Genomic DNA, 20,513 nt, shown 5'->3' on the forward strand with positions numbered 1-20,513 from the left:
CTTTCACGGGGAAGCAGATGTAATGCTGATCCCACCAGCATTTCTCACTCGATCTGCTCCATGCTAAACAGGTCAGTTAGGCATTAAGTCATGTCTCTAGGTAGTACAAGTGGAAAGTGTGAACAGAGAAACCACTTTATGTGAGGAGAGTCGAAAATTAGATCCTACTTTCCTCTCCTCACTCCTATTCCCATCGGGGAGGGGCACTTAAAGCCCGGAGGACCAGGGCCCGGAAACGTGCAGGCGTCCTGAGCTCCAGAGGCTTGCCAGCACGCACGATCTCCCGCACTGAGAGCCCTTCTTCCCAGATGAATTCTCATAGTATCACAGACGCGCGCAGTCCCGATCGATACTGGATGGCAGACGTGCTCCCACCGTCAAGTGTAGGCACAGGGCGGTGGATTTAGCCGCCCTGCCACTCTATCGCAGCTTCTCATCAGCTCAATACCGGCTGAGGACGTTAACCCGTTTCCTGATGGATCCCTACACCGCGGTCCCCCCCTCCCGCCCCTCTTGTCCACTGCCCCTTCCCCTTGCCTGTCCTCCGCAGGGTGGGAGCTTTTCAGTCAGAGGCCCACGCGTGGGGGGCAGCCGAGCCCCAGCCCGCGGTGGGCATCTTGAGGTGGCCTTTCTGCCCAGCTCCCTGCTGGGACGGTCCCTGGACGCGGTGGGGAGTGCCGAGCTCCCTCACATCTGGACTTACCTTGTTGCGCCTTCATCTCAGGGCGACAGGGGGCAGTGGCCCCAGCATGGCACGAGGGCCCCTCGGGGCGCTGTGAGGCGGGGCTGAGACTTGCGCCGCAGCCGGGTTTGCTATTCCCGAGAGCTCCACCAAGAGAAAACCCCGCCCCCGGCGCCCGCTCCCACTCCTGATTGGCTGGGTCAGCCCGGAGGCGGTCGGCGGGGCCGTGGGCCGCGTCTCAGCTATAAAGACAGCCCCGGCATGACCGCCGCGGCGAGGCTCGGGTAGTTACTGTGCTTGCCCGCTCTCGGCCCCCGTGCCCCTCCATTTCTCTTGCACCCTAGCGCTCCTGACTAGACCATGCCAAGAGGCTTCCTGGTGAAGCGAACTAAACGGACAGGCGGCTCGTACCGAGTGCGCCTAGCCCAGGGGGTCTTCCCTCTGCTGGGCCCCCAGGTGGCGCCGCCCTTCCTGGAGGAGGCTCCTACCTCCTCCTTGCCAGATGTGGAGTCCCTCACCCAGGAGGAGCCCGGAAAGGGGCTGACGGCGGAGGCGGCCCGGGAATTGTCGGGGTCGCCCTGTCGGGTGGCCGGGGTGAGCCCAGGGGCTGGGGGGCGGGAAGGTGCAGAGAGGAGGGCGGATGGCAGGGAGGGTCCTAGGCCCGGGTCCGGGCCCAGCCCCAGTCCCACGAAGCCAGTGGGCACAGAGCTGCGTCGGGCGTTCCTGGAGCGCTGCCTCAGCTCGCCCGTCTCTGCCGAGTCCTTTCCCGGGGGTGCCGCCGCGGTGGCCGCTTTCTCCTGCTCGGCGCCAGCAGCCGCACCGACCTCAGGGGAGCAGTTCCTGCTGCCGCTCCGGGCACCGTTCCCAGAGCCCGCGCTTCAGCCGGACCCCGCGCCCCTTTCGGCCACCCTGCACGGCCTGAAGCGGGCCGCCGGTGGCGAGCGCCGCGCCAAGATACCTCCGGGCTGCACTTCGGGAACTGCGGTCGCGGGAATCAAGAAGCCAAAGGCTATGAGGAAGTTGAGCTTTGCTGATGAGGTGACCACGTCCCCTGTTCTGGGCCTGAAGATCAAGGAAGAGGAGCCCGGGGCGCCGTCCCAGGGCTTGGGGGGCAGCCGCACGCTGCTGGGAGAGTTCATCTGCCAGTTGTGCAAGGAACAGTACGCAGACCCCTTTGCACTGGCCCAGCATCGATGCTCCCGCATTGTGCGCGTCGAGTACCGCTGCCCTGAGTGCGACAAGGTCTTCAGCTGTCCTGCGAACCTTGCTTCCCATCGCCGCTGGCACAAGCCACGTCCCGCAGCTGCAAACGCTGCCACAGTCTCCTCTACCGACGGGAAGCCGCCTCCGTCGTCGTCTTCGTCCTCCCCGGAATCCGGTGCCATTGCATCTTTTCTGGCGGAGGGGAAGGAGAATAGCCGGATTGAGCGAACTGCGGATCAGCACCCGCAAGCCAGGGACAGCTCCGGGGCAGATCAGCACCAGGACAGCGCCCTGCGCCAGGGCCTCCAGGTGCTGATGCACCCGGAGCCACCGCTGCCACAGGGTCCCTATACAGAGGGGGTGTTTGGGCGCCGGGTGCCCGTGCCAGGCAGTACCAGTGGTGGCGGGGGACCCGAGATCTTCGTGTGTCCATATTGCCACAAAAAGTTCCGTCGCCAAGCCTATCTGCGTAAGCACTTGGGCACTCATGAGGCAGGCTCGGCCCGTACGCTAGCCCCGGGTTTTGGCTCCGAACGCGGTGCTCCACTTGCCTTCGCTTGCCCGTTGTGTGGGGCGCACTTCCCGTCCGCAGATATCAGGGAGAAACATCGGCTGTGGCATGCTGTCCGCGAGGAGCTGCTTCTGCCCGCTCTGGCAGGGGCTCCTTCCGAAACGCCTGGCCCAGGCGGGGCATCTGACGGGAGTGCTCAGCAAATTTTCTCATGCAAGCACTGCCCGTCCACTTTTTTTAGCTCCCCGGGGCTGACCCGGCACATCAATAAGTACCACCCCTCAGAAAGTCGGCAGGTATTGTTGCTGCAAATGCCACTGAGGCCCGGCTGCTGAGGGCCAAGAGACCAGGAAGATTTCAAGGTTGGCCTTGGAGCAAACAGATCATGGGAATTTCTGTGGGGCTTTCTTCAACTTGCAGGTTTACTTTTCTTTCCTACGTTTTGTCACCTAAAATTCTCCTAGTAGTCTATGTTCCGCCAGAGGAGCGGACAGTGAAACGTAAAATCCCTCTCTAGAGCAGGTATGTATATGGTATAAACCCTCGCAATCAAAGACTGTCAGCTTTAAATCCTTCTCACTTTCCCCACTAAAATAGGATTTTTTTTTTTTTTTTTGCCTCAAAACTCTGGAGACCCTAACGAATCCTATATGATTTGTAATTCCTATGGAAAGTCGCAGTGAACGCGTGCATGTCTCAATATCTACAAAGGGTTCTGGCTACCCAAAGTGGTAGTAACCAATTTTTTTTTCTCTTGCCATCACAGGCGCCTATGTAGTTTCTGTCTCAGTAGGGTCAGATATCTTGCATTGTATATTCTGTGAATTAAGTTATGTGATTGATTGGTGCCAAACTTAAGGGGGGAAAAGATCGAAGACCTGTGTCTGTGGGCAGTAAACATAAGAGAATGTTTGCTACTTTTGGGAGGGTGTCTAACACTGTAACCTTTCCTTTCCCCAATTGTATGTACTAGTCCATTCTTAAGTTAGTGTTTGGAGGTGGGGAGGGTGCTGCTTTACGAGAAAGAATTGAGACACGCCGCCCCCCCAATTCTCATCTTTAGCTATTTTGTGTGCGTTATTCAGGAAGAGCTACTTTAAACCTTTCTTTAAATAGCCCTTTGGAAATATAGAAATTGTTTCCTGGAGTTTGACTGTTTTAATGGGGTTTCACCCAAATTGTTTTAATGATTCTGTTGTAAATCTCATACTGAGTGTTATGTATACAACTATGTTCAGCTTAAGGAAGATGTTAATACCTATAATCCACCAAGGAACTGAACGGCAATTCATTCAATATTCAGTATTTTCTTTTCAGCAGCAACTTGTTTTTGAAGTTTTGTAAACCATTTCAGTGTACATTCTGTACCCATGCCCTGAAAGTCAGAGTCGGGGACGCTGGCCGAGCACTGCTTGACAGCTCATATTTGTAAGATGCTTACCACCAAATAAATGTACATAGACTGTGCTTTGTGTTCTGTGTTTGTCTTAAGAATTCTGTTGAACACAGCCTATTTTCAAAGCCATATTTCTTATCATCTCCCCAATGTCAGCATCCTATTTTAGAATCTTAGTGACCCATTTAGACAGAACACAAAAACAGGAGATATTATATTTTGCAAATGAATGCAATGGTACAGAAATGGAATGGAAATTTTTCCTTTGAAGTATGGCTGCACTGACTGAGCTCCAACAGGCAACGAATATGTACCATTCTTTAAATCTAAAATGACACTTCCCCTCAACAAATGTCAACAGAATATATTTTAAATATTTTTTTTTAAAAGCTAGAGAATAGTGTTATCTGAAGATGAAAAAATTAATGGTGCTAATTCGCTATTTTGGGTTGGTATTTTCACTTCATTTTGTTACATATCCATTAGATGTTTATTTTAAAAAAATGAAAGCAGTTTAGAAACATGTAAGTAGTTACTTTGATTTTCCTTTTTGTAATTCTTCACCTCCACTGTGGGAAAATGTCTATATTGTTTAATCTTGTTTCTAAGACTCTTTATCCATTTGTTTATCTTCTACATAAGCTTTCATAGAAATTTTGGTTTTTATTTATAGGAAAACAAAGAATTGAGTCACAGAAGCTCTGAAAGTTTGTTTTAGAAAAACCTGTCGGTAGAAAGTATTATTCCTGAAAGTATATCATAAAACAAAGTGAAATTTAAGAAATCAAAGAAACATGAAGCTGAGATAAATTGATGCTTTAACCAAGTGCACTGGGTGAAGTTCCGGGCAGCCTTTATGAAGGTATAAAATTTCCTGTGTTTCTAATGATTGTGGTAGAAGCTTTGAGAAGTAAGTTGGAGTGTACCCTGAGAAAGGAATTCAAATTCATTTTTCATGATTAGCTAAGATAACCTAGGTTCATGCTTTCCATCTCCCCATTAATCATTCAGCCCTGCTTATTGAGTCTGTAAATAAGAACTATAGAGGACAAATCAACACTCATGAACAGGAAGTGATAAGAATATTTTTATTGTATTATTAAATACCATGTCATCTTTTTTCCCCACTGTTACAAATTTGTAGATGCTATGTGAATGATGATACATAATTTATATTTTATGGTTTGCCAGTATGATGTATTTACACATGCAGTTAGTACCGACATCATGCTACATTTCCTTAGGAGATGCCCATTCAAAACGAAATGTGAGTAGCTTATTTACTGTAGGAAAATATTTCTGGAGTGTGGAATGTATACCAACCTGCACCTGCAAGTTCAGTATTAACAATATTAGATTTAACATAAGACTCCTGGGTCATGTTTCCTTTTCTTTTTCAATAATATACATAATTTGAGCAACATATTTATATCAGAAAAGTTTTTTTCCTTCTTTTCTCCCCCCCTTTTTTTGGTACTCAAGAAAGAACAAAGATACACCAGGATCTAGCAGCCAATAATAAAGGGCCACAATCTCAAAACAGAAATGGCATTTAACAGTGATACCACTTAAAAAACAAAATATTAGAAAAATATATGGAAGCTAAACATAAATTAAAGTTCAGCACACTGATTGATTTTTCTAGTTATTGGATATACCAGGGCATCACCTGCACAGCCAAGAGATGAGACATTGCTTTGGGAAGAAAAAGTTAATACTAAAATTATTTCAGTTGGAATTTGAGATGCTAAAAGACCATTTGAGTGTTTTATTTTCATAACATAAATAGTCTGTACATATCCTGTGTATTAACAGATTTGCAACTTTTGCTATAGCTTTACAAATGCTTAAATTTAAAATTTTATATTTGTAAAAAAATTATATTTATTGAGCCATAAAGTTGCAATTAGGCACAATAAATAAAATAATGAGAATATTTGTCCAATTATCTTTTGGCTAGTTAATCATGAAATTAAAGGTAAAACTACTTAGACATAATTATCTAGGAAGGTAAAGGGTGTACAGTAAAACTCCTCCCCCTGAAAACATGGCAGCTTGGAGTGTGGGGATAAAAACAAACAATAAATAACCCAAATCTAAAATATTAAGCTACAAATTATTTAAATCCAGTGTTTTCTCAAATGTACAAGAAGAAACATGCATGTTATGGCAGACATGAAGGCCTGAAAGAGTTAACCCTATGATCTGCGCTAAGGTGGCTACTGCTGATCACTGTTGTTGGGCTGCTTGTCTCCTTAGGATTTATTGGCTGAGCCAGAGGAACGACGCAGCTTCATGGACATGCGGCTTTTGCTAGTTCGAGGAGACATTGGAGAGGCCAGGTCAGCCCCATCTACCTGCGTTGCTGTGGGAGTTTCACTGGGTAGAATCTCTGGGTAGGAGCCTGTAGGAAACAGCAAGAGAATTAGTACAGTCATCCAGCCTCTCACCCCTAAGAAATAACCTTTCTGCTACTAATCTGTAGCAAGGATCCCATCTCTTAATGAGATCTTTTGAGGGGAAAAACCGAGCCCCAAACTTGCTTGTTACAACAGCCTACTAATGTATTTAAAACTCAGGGATCTGGTGGCTCATGTCATCATACTAGCAAGAAAGTGCCAATCATCATCCCCAGACCCAGAACCTTGGAAAAAGCAATGGGAAGGAAAATCTTTGGGCCAGAAAGAACAGGGATGCAAAGCACCATTAGCATGCAGGGAAGGGATCTAGAAGCAGGTGAGAAGTACCAATTCCTATCTCTAGGACTCAGGGTATAACCATGAATAGGGCCTTCACTGCTTAAACTTGAAAAATAGCACTAGTCTGAGAACCAAAAATTCCAAAAAGGAACTCAGCACTATGAGATGAGACCATTATACATGCAAGGTATTTAAATATGGTTTTAAAAAGGAGTAAGATAAATTCCTAGGGCGGGGGGAAGGACAAGAATTCTTATCTGAAAGTCAGTCAAAAAAGGCAGACTGACTCTGCAAAATGTCTTAATTTATGAGAGATAAACAATGCTTTTGTTTTCATTAATTTACACCTTTGCAGTTACACTATTCAGTCATAGAAAGTAGGTAACCAGTAGAATTAGTAGACATAAACTTTTAAAAGCAAAAGAAAATCAAATAGGAAAATTCTGCATGTCATTTACAAAGTAGTTTTTTACCTCTGTACTTTATTTCTATGAATTATGATTCTCTAATGTACACCAATACTTCAGAACCTTGCACATTATAGGCTCTCAAATATTTTCTGAATTAAGACATTACATTAAAAATAAAAGCCCTTCATAAGAAAACAAAAAAATCTGCAAACAGAATAACAAAATAAAAATTCTCTATATTTTAAGGCACTTTAATCCAGATTTTCTGGGTCTTAAGTACATGAAAATTTTCTTTATGTGTGTTACAAACAAACAAAAACAGTACATAGGTTTCAGGCTTAAATTTAGAAATCTCCTTATTTTAGGGAGTCTTTTGGAATATTTGTTAGCCAATGCAGCAGCAGCTCACTGACACTTCAAACTTGGAAATAAGTATGCTAGCACTTCCATATAAGAAAAGATTTGTGCTTAAATTGAAGTTATGAATATTTGTAAGGAGAAACAAAGAAATTCAATAAGGGGTACAGATTCTATTCAGGTGTCTTAAACAATTAAGAATGCATCTGTAGAACATTTCAAGTGTTTTTAAGGCCAAATATTATACTTAAGAACAAATATATACTGCCAAGGAAAAACACTGTTACTCATAATCCAGGTCAATCGTCCTCCTTCTCAAAAGTAACTTCTCCAACCTTCTTTTCTAATGGAAAATGAGATTGGCCTTCAAAACTTAAGGAGAAGGAAATATATTTCTGTTCACCTTGACTCTTCCTGAAGATCTGAATTGGTTCATAGTGGACACATACTTGAAAATCTAGAGGCGAATATGAATCCATGGCCCCTTTTAGGGAAGCACTGCAGATGGATGGCAGAATGAAGGTGAAGAGCAATAGCTCATGCTTTTCTGGTAATGCATATTATTCCCGGCCATCATGTGAGGCTTTCCCATGGCTGTTTACCTTGAGATGGCCAATGTTTTCTAGCGGAGGTTTTGGGAGGAAGAGAACTATGACTGCATTTCTTTCTTTGTTGTGAATGAAGAAATGGAGTAGCGAGCAGAAGTGAGAAAACAAAAGAGAAGATAGATAACAAATATGAGAGACACAGTGCAGAATTTTACAGGTGTTAACTGAGGAGCAGAGAAGAAAGTAATCAGGTTTTTATTGTGAAATATAATTCAGCATGCAATGAGCTAGGGTGATGATGTTTCACAACAGACAATGCTTTGTAAATTCAAATGTTATACTTACCAACTAACAAAACAAGTTCAAATAGGAAAAAAGAAAAGAAGAAAAAAATTCTATGAGAGATTCTATAAACATCTACCTTTCAAAGTGTTCACTATACTGCTACCATATTATCCTAACCACTCAGTCACAAAATCTCTAGTGTTGCTTTGTCCAATATGGTAGCTGTAGCCACATTAAAATTACATTAAAATTAAGTAAAAATTCAGATCCTTGGTATACTAGCCACATTTCATTTAATAGCCACATGTGGTTAGTAGCTACTATACTAGACAGTGAAGATACAGAATATTTCCATCATCATAGAAAGTTTTATGGGAGAGCACTGTTTGAGTATGCCAAACTCAAAAGAATACTTTCCTCAAAAACAATTCCTCATGTCTGCCTTAATGCCTTCAAAGTGAAATCCCCTTCAGTCAACTGAGACTCAAATTAGGCTTTTTAGTGTGTGTGGTGTATCATTACCAGTACCTTCTCCCATTTTAGTTAATGATATTTGTGGTATATACTTAACATACCCAAACTCTGTAAATATTTTACAGTGGACAGACCTCAATTTTAGACATAAAGAATACAGTGATAGCTACATTTCATTTTATATTCTATTCTGCCTAATTATTGATTTAGACTACTGGTGTTATAAAGAATGCTGATTTATTTAATTATTTCTATTATTAATATATCCTCAAGAATAAAGTTTTAAAAGTATCTAGGGGAGCATATATTTGTGTATACTATATCTGCTACTAACACTCTTAACAGTGCTCACACAGACTGTGTATATATCTTGATGGTATAATAAATTGATATATTGCATATTGATTATAATGAACTATTACAAATAACATGATGAATATGACTGGGGATCTAAATAGATTATAAAAGGGAATTCAAAGGATTGTTATTTATTATGATTTTGTTTGTACTGTTTGGTGACAGGCATAACCAATTTAAAATTTCCAGTTATTGAGTAAATATAGCCTTTTAAAATATTGTAACTTTGAAAGCAATTTCAAATTAATATTTCAATTATTTTAATTGAAAGCAATTTCAATTAATATTGAATAAGAGATAATGTGATGTGTTAGAACATGGGCATGGATTAGACAGTCATGGACTAAGTTCCAAATCTGTCACTTTACTAGCTGTTTGATCTCGGGCAAACTAAACTAACTTGAGACATTTTCTTATTTGTAAAATGGAGATAATAATTATTTTGCAAAGCTGTTGTGGGGATTAATGACTACAGATGCAAAGTTCCTGGCACACAGCAGGTGCACAATAAGTGTAGCTATATAATAAAGCTATTATACACAGAAAAGTTAATAGACTTTGAGTCAGAACAGATGAGGAAGAAAGGAAGGGAAACAAATTATATTTTTGAAGAAAATGATCACCTACAAAATATGATCCTTCAAATGTGGAGAGTACAACATACCATTAAGTTTAGTTTGGGGGAAATAATTTATCCTTTCTTATGTTGATATAAAACTTAACTTTATATTAAGGGTTACAGAGTACCCAATAACCTTACTGTTTAATATTGTGAAAGGAGTTGATAAGTGATTAAGATTAGAATGGATATAGCACTGTCATAAGGAAAATAATAACACAATTTAAAATCGTTCATAAATACAGGCAAACAAGTGGCTTCATTTTAACATACTCAACTACTATTGCAGACTTAGAACAAATCAGGCTAAGCTTGTCTTATTATACCTCCCTTCTTACAAATGAGAAAACTGGGTGTAGGATAGATAAGAGTTTATATGAATAATAAATGGCAGAACTAGGATTGAATCCAGATTGGTCTGATTCCAAAGCCCGTACTTCTCCCCTGGCAACCTTAAAGCTATTAAAAAACAAACAAACAAAAAAAGATTTTTTTAATGGGTGGCAAAAGTAGAACCCTCAAAATAAAAATCTTTAATAATTCTAATTTGTAAATATGACAAGTTATTGGGCAATATCTCTTTCTTTGTCCCCTCTGTCAACAGCAAGAAATGGATGAAAATATTTAGACTAAATGGGTATTGTAATAGTTAAGATCATTCACTCTGAAGTCGGGACTTTGTTGGAATACTGGCTTTACCAAGTACCAGGTGACTCTGGTTAAGCTTTTTTCCTTTTACATTTCATAGAACTACCATGAAGCTTAAATGAAAAAATGTTTGTACAGTACCTAGAATAGTGCCTGGCACTCAGTAATTGCTCAATTATTATTTTGTTATTTTCATTACAAAAATTTCATATCTGGATGAATGTTCTATGTGGAAACTGAAACCTAGTAGTTATTGTCACAAAGGTTAGTGGACGTTATTTCAGATTGATATTTGTCTCTTAATCAAAAACATATAAACCAAATTTCCAAGTTTAAAGTACTAATCAGAACATATTTGGCTGCCTATAATTTCAGGCTAACCTGGTGATAAAAAAAAAAGGAGTAGGAACCTGTTTTTAAAAACATTAAATAAACAAATTTATAGCTTATGTTATGTATTGCAGGAAACTAATTTTCCTATTGGCATGCACAATAATATTTAGAATATGTATAAAATAACTATCTTCTAAGGGGCTAAAATATTTTCTTTCAGGTCATTTCAAAGCCTGGTAAGTTTAAAATAACTTTTAAAGAAGGATACTGAGCTAACAAAGGTTACCTAACGTGATGGCTAAATTTTGCTGATCCATCACACTCAAAGATTGAGAGAGAGATCTGTCCATCATAAATCCTATCCCATCTATATATGACAATACACATTTTGTGAAGTAATAGCAAAACTGAAGTTAGAAGGTAGATTACATGCTACTCTAGGTCTTCATAGTCACTCTAGATTATCCCTGATTTTGATGACATAGAAATTATATTTAAATCTTCCTAATGTTTATAATATTCCATTAAATAAGAAATATATTTTCTAAAGGTAATTATGAAAAGTGGTATTTATGTATGTGTATACACACACACACACACACACGCAAGCGGGGGGGACAAGCAACAATCCTTTAATTGTTAAAGAACTAAAATCTCTAACTTAATTTGTAGAAAAACAATTTAAAGGAAGGCATCTGCTAGCTAAGTTAGAATAATAGGTATCAGAGGTAATTCTAGATATACCACACAATAGGCATTCAAAAATATTTCTGGGTGGTGATAGTAAAAAAGAACGAATGCTGGTAAAAATTATGAGTGTATTTTTAATGTTCAAACTGAGAAAGACAAACCCATTAATATTTACTGTACACTTCCAACAAAATAGAATCCTGTTTCTTGTGGGCTTTTTAGAATTTATCACAAAATGTAAAAAGACAATTTAACGTTAGGAAAAAATCTGTACATTTTGAATGACCACTATAATTTGGCCAAGAAAAAGAGTAATTTCACTTTGAAGTTTATGGTTAGAGGAGAGGTGTTTGTAAATATAAAAAAAAGTTAAAGAAAGTCACTGTAAAACTTTTGATATTTTCCACACACATGCCTGACAAAGATAAAGGGATTTTTTCCTGTAATATTTTAAAAATAAAAGACAAGAAAAATCTAATAATATTTTAATGTAGTTATGGAAGATCAACAAAATGTGACATCACAATATTTCCCTCAATGACCTTAGGGATAAAAATAATTTCCCTTAAGTATCAGTCTACTGCCACAGACAGTACATTTTGAGAAAATACAGTTATGAAATTTATGGAACTATGATATACCAAAATCTTTCGTATCCATCTAAATAATACTGAAAGTTATATAAAAAAATCCTTTCTTGGACTGAAATGTCATCATAAGTTGGTACACTACAGTTAACCACAAAGTGGCTTTTAAATAATCTTGAACCAAATTAAGTAATTTTTAAAAAATAGTATTTTTCTATACTATTCCACTGAATAGAATTGTGTTACAGGGTGGTAAGAAAGAATATAATCATTGTACTGGCATTTTTTTTTTTTTTTGAGACAGGGTCTTGCTCTATTGCCTGGACTAGAGAGCAGTAGCATCATGACAACTCACTGCAACCTCAAACTCCTGGGCTCAAGTGCTCTTCCTGCCTCAGCCTCCCCAAGTAGCTGGGACTACAGGCATGCACCATCACAACCAGGCTAATTTTTCTAGATTTTGTAGAGACAGGGTCTTGCTACGTTGCTCAGACTGTTCTAGAACTCCTGGCTTCAGGCGATCCTCCTGTCTTGGCCTCCCAAAGTGCTAGGATTACAGGCGTGAGCCACAGCGCCCTGTCTACTGTTATTTTTTAAAACCTAATTTTGAAATTATTACATTAGCATTAATTAGGTATTTTATATATACAGGGTATGCGTAGGATATCAAAAGCTGATTCTCAATTGCAATTATGAATCCATTTCCTCAATGTGGTAAGCAAATTTTATCATTGTTTAAAAAAATAAAAATGTGCCTAAAAAAAGTGACACTATTATATCATTGTTGCAAACCAGAAGTCAGGTCTAAACCGTTATTACATGGCTTATTTTATGTTTTTTCTGTCCCACTTTGACTTTTAACTTTAAGGGGAGCTCTGTATGTATGGATTTGGTTTATGACAGAAAAATAAAGATTTGAGATAATTGGAAGAAAATTATTCTTCAGATTCCATAATATTTTTGCTACCATAGTAGTACATATTTCATTTTATTGTGTTGAACTAAGAACCACTCTGATAAAAACTTCTGTTATTGGGGAGGGGGGCAAGGGCAACATACGTAACCTAAATATCTGTACCCCCATAATATGCTGAAATAAAAAACAAAAAACAACAACAAAAAAAACTTCTGTTATAAGTATTAAAGTCTGCAAAAAACTTATATAGAAATGTATTCAGCAATAGTGGCATGAGTTATTTATAAGTAAAAACATCTTTTTGAAAATTAGAGTCCATGTGTCTAATGGTGCCTAAAGGCAATTTAAAAAAATTAACTGAAAAAAAATTTGTAGCACAATATTATGTTCAAATTCACATTTTTGTTATTTAGATAATCATAAGTGCTATTTTAAACAACTTATAGAATAATTTAGTATGATACAGTAAAAATGAAGCCAACTAAGCCTTCACCTGGCTGCTGGAGCATCCTTTACCTAATATCTCAGAAAGTGAGAATACTACTTTCCATACTATATACTTAGAGAGAATACTTACTTTCCATATTATATACCTGAATGTACAGGATAAATGCAAAATGGGAAATGACAAATATGAAGCACTCCAGCTGGTAAACAACTACAACATGAAACAGGCTTTATAAATTTAAGGGGAAAAATTAGTCCAAATGTGGTTCTATTATCAATATTTTTCAGTTGTGAAATTTATGGCTTACCTATATGATACACAGAAGTGTCATTCATATCTATTTTAATATAGTCTGATATTTTATCTGATATTATCTATTATTATTATTTTTTTTTTTGAGACAGAGTCTCACTCTGTTGCCCTAGCTAGAGTGATGTGGCGTCAGCCTAGCTCACAGCAACCTCAAACACCTGGGCTCAAGCAATCCTACTGCCTCAGCCGCCTGAGTAGCTGGGACAACAGGCACGCACCACCATGCCCAACTAATTTTTTCTATACATATTTTTAAGTTGTCCAGCTAATTTCTTTCTATTTTTTTTTTAGTAGAGATGGGGTCTTGCTCTTGCTCAGGCTGGTCTCAAACTCTGAGCTCAAATGATCCGCCCGCCTCGGCCTCCCAGAGTGCTAGGATTACAGGCGTGAGCCACCGCGCCCGGCCTGATATTATCTATTATTAAACAATGAAATTGCCAGGTATATTTAGTTTTTATTTGTTGTTCACTAATTTACTTTAAGTATCTTTCTTCTACCATCTTTCTTAATGCCAAACTGAGTAATTTTAGATAGTGTCAATCGATTAAAACAAATATTAGACTTTTATCTTTTTCAAAAAATTCAAGCTAGTAAATATGATTTTCTTTTTGCTAGGTCTTTTATATTAATTGAAGGGGGATCAAAGTTTTCTGGCAAAATTATTTTCTAATGGTAATTTAATGATGACAGGAATGGAAGCCTTAACTTCACTAACTAAACCTCAATTGAGAATTACAGTAATTTTTTTTCAAATAGGCTAGAAAAGGAGTCCTGTGCCTTTTAAACTTACAGAAAACTTATTTAACAAAGAGAATTTGAAGGTTTATAATGATGACCTTCAAATATATCATGCTCTCTTCCTGCTTCCCTTGAACACCATTACAATAGTCATCTTTGTATTTCCGGTGCCTAGTACAGTGCAAGGCACACAGAGAATAACCATTTGATGAGTTAAGATATCCAATAACAATGCAACACATTACAAAATACAAAGACACACTACTTCAGTTCAAGAGTACTACTTTTTCATGCTGAGAAACAAACAAACAAAAAAGGTCAATATAACAAGGTGTAACTAATTTCAACCAAAGAGTTCTATTATTAGTTATTTTTATCCCCAAACCATGTTAGTGTTTCATGCAGACCTGGGTTAGTCAATATAATTCTGGAAAAAAATTTAGTGACAATTTCTGAAATGTTTAGTATGAACCAGGACAGTGTTAAATTTGCTTACTGTTGAGTTACAAGCTTAGAGCTTGCTAATTTTGAAAAAAGGAAATGGGAGAAGAACAGAGGGTGTTTTGGTTGACACTTTGTCTTACCTTCAGATAAACAGAACTGATATTTAATGATCTAAAGAGGGAAAATAAAATAAATGAAACAATCATAAGGAGTGCAAGATATTACAGAATAGGAAGGCCACGAGTCATTTATTTTCTTACTGATTTCTTCAAAATTAGTTAATTGTAAAAATGCAGTACCCTCTTACAATCGTTAATCACTGTAACATAATTTACTATGTTAAGCACTTCTCAATCTAGACCAGGTATTTTAGTTTTATTTATAAAATTAGAGATGATGAGGCAATATTCTTGGAAATAAAATCTGATCCTCTAAAGTTGAGAGTGCATGCTCAGCTTGTGTTTCTTTTGCAGATACTTTAGTAATGATCTCATGAGATACAAGAGTCACTGACTCAGATAAAATGCGCATGTACTTTTATGAAGATTGTTGGTTTTCTAAGGAATTGCATTTAGGTAAAAGAAAGTGTAAGTCAAATTTTCAGGCCAAATTCAGATATTAAATAGTGATAAAAATATTCATATTTCAATGATTAGAATTGTATTCAAGCAAGTTTTTTAGAACAAAAGGGTATTGCATTTCAAGTTCCAGTAACAAGTAACTAAAACTTGTTTTTAATCTTACCGGCATCAGATGGTAAATGATGGTAGGGAGCTGGAGAAAAAACCTGTGCTGCAAAATCTTCAAAGGTTGTTGGCTCTAAATGGTGCTGGACAATTGTTTGCAGGTACCGTGCTCTCTCCTCATAGCTGATTTCCTTCAGTTAAGGATAAATTTAAATCCAGCTTATACTGGAAAAGAACAGATCTTATAAAAAAGGACTACTATGATTGCTAAGCCACTACTTCTTAATATAATTATTCACTAATTATTTTTGCATATCATTAACAGTATGGCTTTTTAAATTGTAAAAGTATAGTTTTTAACCTAAGTTTACTCTTCACAAACCCACTATACATGACAACTTAACCAGGAGATATTTATTAAAAAATAATTACAACACCAAACTGTTGAAATAAAGGAAGTTTAACAGTTAAGAAAGGATTCAACTGCTATTAGGTCAGCCTAGGCTCATCTTATCTTGTTAATCAGCTTCCATCTGCAGATTTACTCTCAAAAGCCACATAATGAATATTATAATGCTGCTTAAAATACTATGTCCAAAATTATATATTTTTCATTTGTAAAGATTTATTGTAAAAAATTCCTATATATCTTCTTCTTTTTCTAGAATCCCTGTATTTTCTCAGCAATTGTTCTCATTTTGAATGGAAGACTACTGTTGCTGTAATCCTTGAATAACTCCATGCAGCTAAGATAAATACATAGCTGAATCTGTATGTCAGGAAAAAATACCTAGTCAATTATAACACTGAAACATGCAGGAATATTTGCAAAGAGTCCACAGGACTCCTAAATACTGTCTAACAAAGCATCTACAGGGCACTGACACTGACAGAAAAATACTGTACTTTCCTTTCACCACATTTTCTCCTCTGATATTATTGACAAGCAACCAGTACCTTGAAGTGTTGTTGCTTTTGAACAACCCACTCCAGGCTTCCTGTTTCAGCAGGCCTGATTGTGCTGTTAGCACAGAGAGGGCGAGAAAGAGAGAGAATATTTCTGTTGTTCACGAAAGCAACTATGGAAATGGCTGTCAAAATGCAGAGCAGCAGGCAGCAACATACAATTATCAGGAAAAACTCACATGCTGACTTCATGTCGTATAGTTCCTGAACTGAGAAATCAGTTAACCTTTCTGCTACAACTTTTAAAAGTTTTCCTGCTGTACGTAGTATGCTTATGTTGACAGGCTTTACATAAGACATTTAAATAAGGATAATAAAAATTTGCCTATTCTTTTTTCACTGAGTTTTTCTAAAACCCTTTTTATTTTCTCCTCAAAATTCCTTATTCTTTTTTTAAAATTGCAATTCAATTACTATAGTTCTACAATTCTAGAAATTGTAGACCAAGTCTACAACAAAGACCAAAAATGAAAAAATAATGAGACAAGGATAATTTAAAATGATGATTCAATGGGAGATACCATGGCCAATTATATTTACAAGAGTTTATTATGAAGAGGAAAAAAAGCATAAGAGTTAAAGGTAAGACGATATTCATTATGCACCTGACTTTGTGACACCTTTTGCCCTCTAAATGGCTTGTGTACTCTCTTCGTATATTACAATGTCTTTTATGCATCAAATATTGAAATAAGCCTGAATTTCAATTCCTGGCAACTCATTATTTTCAATTCTATACATTGGGGTTGAACTTCAAAAGAATTTTACTTCTGAAATGGGATAGCAACAGGACAAGATGCTATATTAAAATGATCAGTGGTAAGGATTTCATGGGAGGATAATATAGACATTTTGGAGTCAACACAGAAAAGTAAGACGGCACACTTTTAAAGGGGGTATATGGTTATAAAGGGAAGAGGATGAAACTGATGGTTCAATCTAAATAATACCACATATCTCACAACTTGTTGGAAGTACTTTTTTCATTGGGGGAGATTCACAGCTGCTGAATTTTCTGCAGTTAATAGAGTCCTTTGATTCACAGCAGTGCCCCTTGTACAAAAAATACTGGCCTTTGTGTATTACCAGAAACTAATTTTCTATTTGGCTGAAAAGGGAAAAATGGGGTTATTGCTTCTCCCTCCTACAGAGCTTTTCATTATGCCTGATGCACTCAACTTCTAAGCTCTTCTGAGAAAAAAAATAACTGAAGAGGCAAGAGGTAGAAAAATGAGCTTGTTAGCACATTAGAAGTGAAGTATCTTGGTGGGCCCTAGAAATTCCCAGTGGTGTGTTAACTTATCACTCTATGCATGCTGGCACTGATAGTCTCCCAATTGATCACTCTCTTTTCGCACCAAAGGTGCTGCCAGGAAGCAAAGGCTGAAGGCCCACAGGAGAACAGTCTGCTATCAAAACAAGCTGTTTTTAAAAGTCTGCTTGAATGGGTAAAACGCTTCATGAAAAGTAGGGTGGAGACACCTACCTGCTTTTAAAATGCTCTACTTTCAGAGGGCCTATAAATGAAATATTTTACTTTATCTTATTATATTTAGAATTTATACAAAAATCAGGCAGAAAGAAAGCAAATGTTAATGTTTCTAAAGCAAGGAAGATATTTTTACTGGAGTAAATTCATTGAAGAAAATGATTTTTTAGATAAAACATTTTTGGAGGGTAATTCTACTTTGCTATACAAAAGGTAGTTTTTAAAATTCTGAAGAAACCCTAATACCTAGCTGCACAAAACTAAAATTATTCAGATATGACATTCATTTTGTATAAAAACACATATTTAACAAAATTATAAATCTTCATTAGTGAAAACAATGCTTTCTAAAATGATTTTTTAAAAGTTCAAGTGTAGGTGGTAGAGTGAAGGGAAATATTAATAATCCTTAACAATTGACTTTAAAACTACAGCACTCATCGCTTATTAGGGCAGGCTAATGTCTGAAGTTTCCTTTTTGGGGGCTTATCTTCAGAAAACATTGTTTGGTAAATAATTATAGTCTAAGGTAACTTACCTTCTAACAGCTACATGTTCTTTATAATTTCCAAGTGTGATGTAGCCAAACAAAACAACATGAAAACAAACCAACTCAACCTATAAGACTTATATCTTTTCCCTTTTTTACTTTGGAAAACATATATTAAGGGGATATACAATAATAAACTCTAATTACCTAAAACATAGTTCTTAGTCCACAACAAGGTGCTTTTTGTGATCTAGATGATAAAGTTCCAAACAGTGCTGTTAGCATCTGCAACTGTAGCCATAATCCAGGAGTTAATTCCTGTATCTCCTTATAAGAGGTTAGACATTTATTCCTTAAAAGACAGCTCTCTAGGGAAGAGTTATTAGTACCTATGCATTGAGTGGTATACATAAACTTGATGGCTAGCAACAATAGGACAACTCAAGCTATATTCCCACTGTGTGTGTTGCCATTGAAATTAAAAAACTGAAAGGGGTAGGATGATAAAAAGGTAAACTAACAAAAAAAATTTAGAACAAGAATTTAAAGTACAAGTCTAAGTTGAATTAAGGTTTTTGTTGTAATTTTAAAACAACTTAAGCCAAAATTAGCTAATAAAAACCATCTGATGAAGGAGACTTTGAGCTGGTAAGAATCTTTAATACAGAACTAGCCAATCAAAAGAAATAACACACAGGTGCGGCAATCACAGCAATGTAATTAGCCACTAATCCTGCTTCGTTCTACTTTCTGCAAAAGCAGAAAAGGGAAGGAATACTGTTATTCTAAAAATAAAATTTTCTATAACAAATCATTTAAGTCTAATCTGTACTTCATTAAATTAACATTATTGTATTTTGATGTTGCTCTTTGTTGTTGTTTTAGAGACAAGGTTACTCTGTTGCCCAGGCTGGAGAGCAGTGGCACAAACATAGCTCACTGCAGCCTCGAACTCTTGGGCTCCAGTAATCTCCTGCCTCAGCCTCCTGAGTAGCTAGGACTACAGGTGTGTGCCACCATGCCTGGCTAATTAAAAACATCTTTTTTTTTTTTTGTAGAGTTGGGGCCTTGCAATGTTGCCTAGGCTGGTCTCAAACTCTTGGCCCTCTAGCCATCTTCCTCATTGGCCTCCCAAAGTGCTGGGATTACATGTGCAAGCCCCACACCCAGCCAACATTATTATGCATTTTAAGTAGCTACTCTTGATTTTAAACTTCAAGATCAGCTGTTAAGAAAGTGGGGTTCAATTTCAACCTGGTCCTGAAAAGATACGCATGATTTCTCTGTCAAACAGTTTATCTATATGTTAAATGGTGATACCATCACTTGCTCCTATTTACTTCACAGAGGTGTTGAAGATAAAGGATATAAATACACGGTAATCCAAAAGTGCCCATAGATCTGTGCTGAAAATAGTTTATTTGACCTTAGGCTCATGTCTTTATAAATAGCAGGTGCTTATCTCTAGGAGGAAAATTTTTTTTTTGTTAGTTTAAGAAATACACCTGTATTCATGTGCAAAAACTTCTTGATAAGACTGCTAATATTCTTGTTTGTGGTATGTGCAGAGGGACTTTTGACTTATTCTGATAAAATGGAACTGATTTCTTATAGGGAAAAGATATAATATAAAGAAAAGATACTTCAGAAGGTTAAGTAGTATCAAGGATTTTAACTTTAACAAATAGGGGGAATGGATAAAAGGTAGATTTGGTATTAAAGAAGCAACAACCTTTCATTCTCCACAATAATTTTATTACTCTGGTATTTCTGAACTGCTTTTACTGTTAGAAAAGGAAAAACTTTCAGTTTTGTGATTCCGTGGCACACCTGGTAAATTATATAAACATTTAGCTCAATGGGAGGGCAAATCTACAACTAAAGGACATGGGGAGCACTAAAGGGAGGGAAGGGCATGCCTTTGGGCGAGGCAAAGACATAAAGTGTAACTACAATGTTTGTACCCTCACAAAACCCTGGAATAATAAATAAAAAAAAACAAAAACAAAACATTTAGCTCAAATGTAATTTGTGACCAATCTTAAATGCAAATTTTTGTGTGTGTATACATGTTGTATGTGAGAATAAATATAATTTTTACAAAAATTATGAAAATTATAAGCAGATATCAAAGATTTGTATTATTGCTTAATTTTTTTCCTCTTAAATTCAGGTTTAATGTTTTATTTCCTAAACAAGAAAAAGCTCTTGGCTCCTTTCAAAGT

At 37.7% G+C, this 20,513-nt stretch overlaps 2 protein-coding genes across 5 annotated transcripts in view; one reads left to right on the forward strand and one right to left on the reverse strand.

The window, feature by feature from the left end:
• Window positions 1-957: 957 nt before the first annotated feature.
• On the forward strand, window positions 958-3,107 carry INSM2 (insulinoma-associated 2). The gene has a single exon (XM_012658138.1). The coding sequence runs from the start codon at window positions 1,043-1,045 to the stop codon at window positions 2,729-2,731; it is 1,689 nt and encodes a 562-aa protein (XP_012513592.1). The 5' UTR covers window positions 958-1,042; the 3' UTR covers window positions 2,732-3,107.
• Window positions 3,108-4,860: 1,753 nt separating this feature from the next.
• RALGAPA1 (Ral GTPase activating protein, alpha subunit 1 (catalytic)) overlaps window positions 4,861-20,513 on the reverse strand; it is a 232,168-nt gene continuing 216,515 nt past the window's right edge. For 2 of the 4 annotated variants that reach the window (XM_012658290.1, XM_012658273.1), the window contains 3 exons: window positions 15,402-15,526; window positions 8,152-8,154; window positions 5,841-6,196 (listed from right to left, as the gene is read on the reverse strand). In XM_012658290.1, the coding sequence (XP_012513744.1) occupies window positions 6,048-6,196; window positions 8,152-8,154; window positions 15,402-15,526 (277 nt within the window). In that variant the 3' untranslated portion in view covers window positions 5,841-6,047. Of the gene's footprint in view, window positions 6,197-8,151; window positions 8,155-14,797; window positions 14,829-15,401; window positions 15,527-20,513 lie in introns of all 4 variants that reach the window. The other 2 variants (XM_012658299.1, XM_012658280.1) reach the window with 2 other exon arrangements.

Source organism: Propithecus coquereli, unplaced genomic scaffold (genome assembly GCF_000956105.1).
Source record: "Propithecus coquereli isolate 6110/MARCELLA unplaced genomic scaffold, Pcoq_1.0 Scaffold116, whole genome shotgun sequence".
NCBI lineage: Eukaryota > Metazoa > Chordata > Mammalia > Primates > Indriidae > Propithecus > Propithecus coquereli.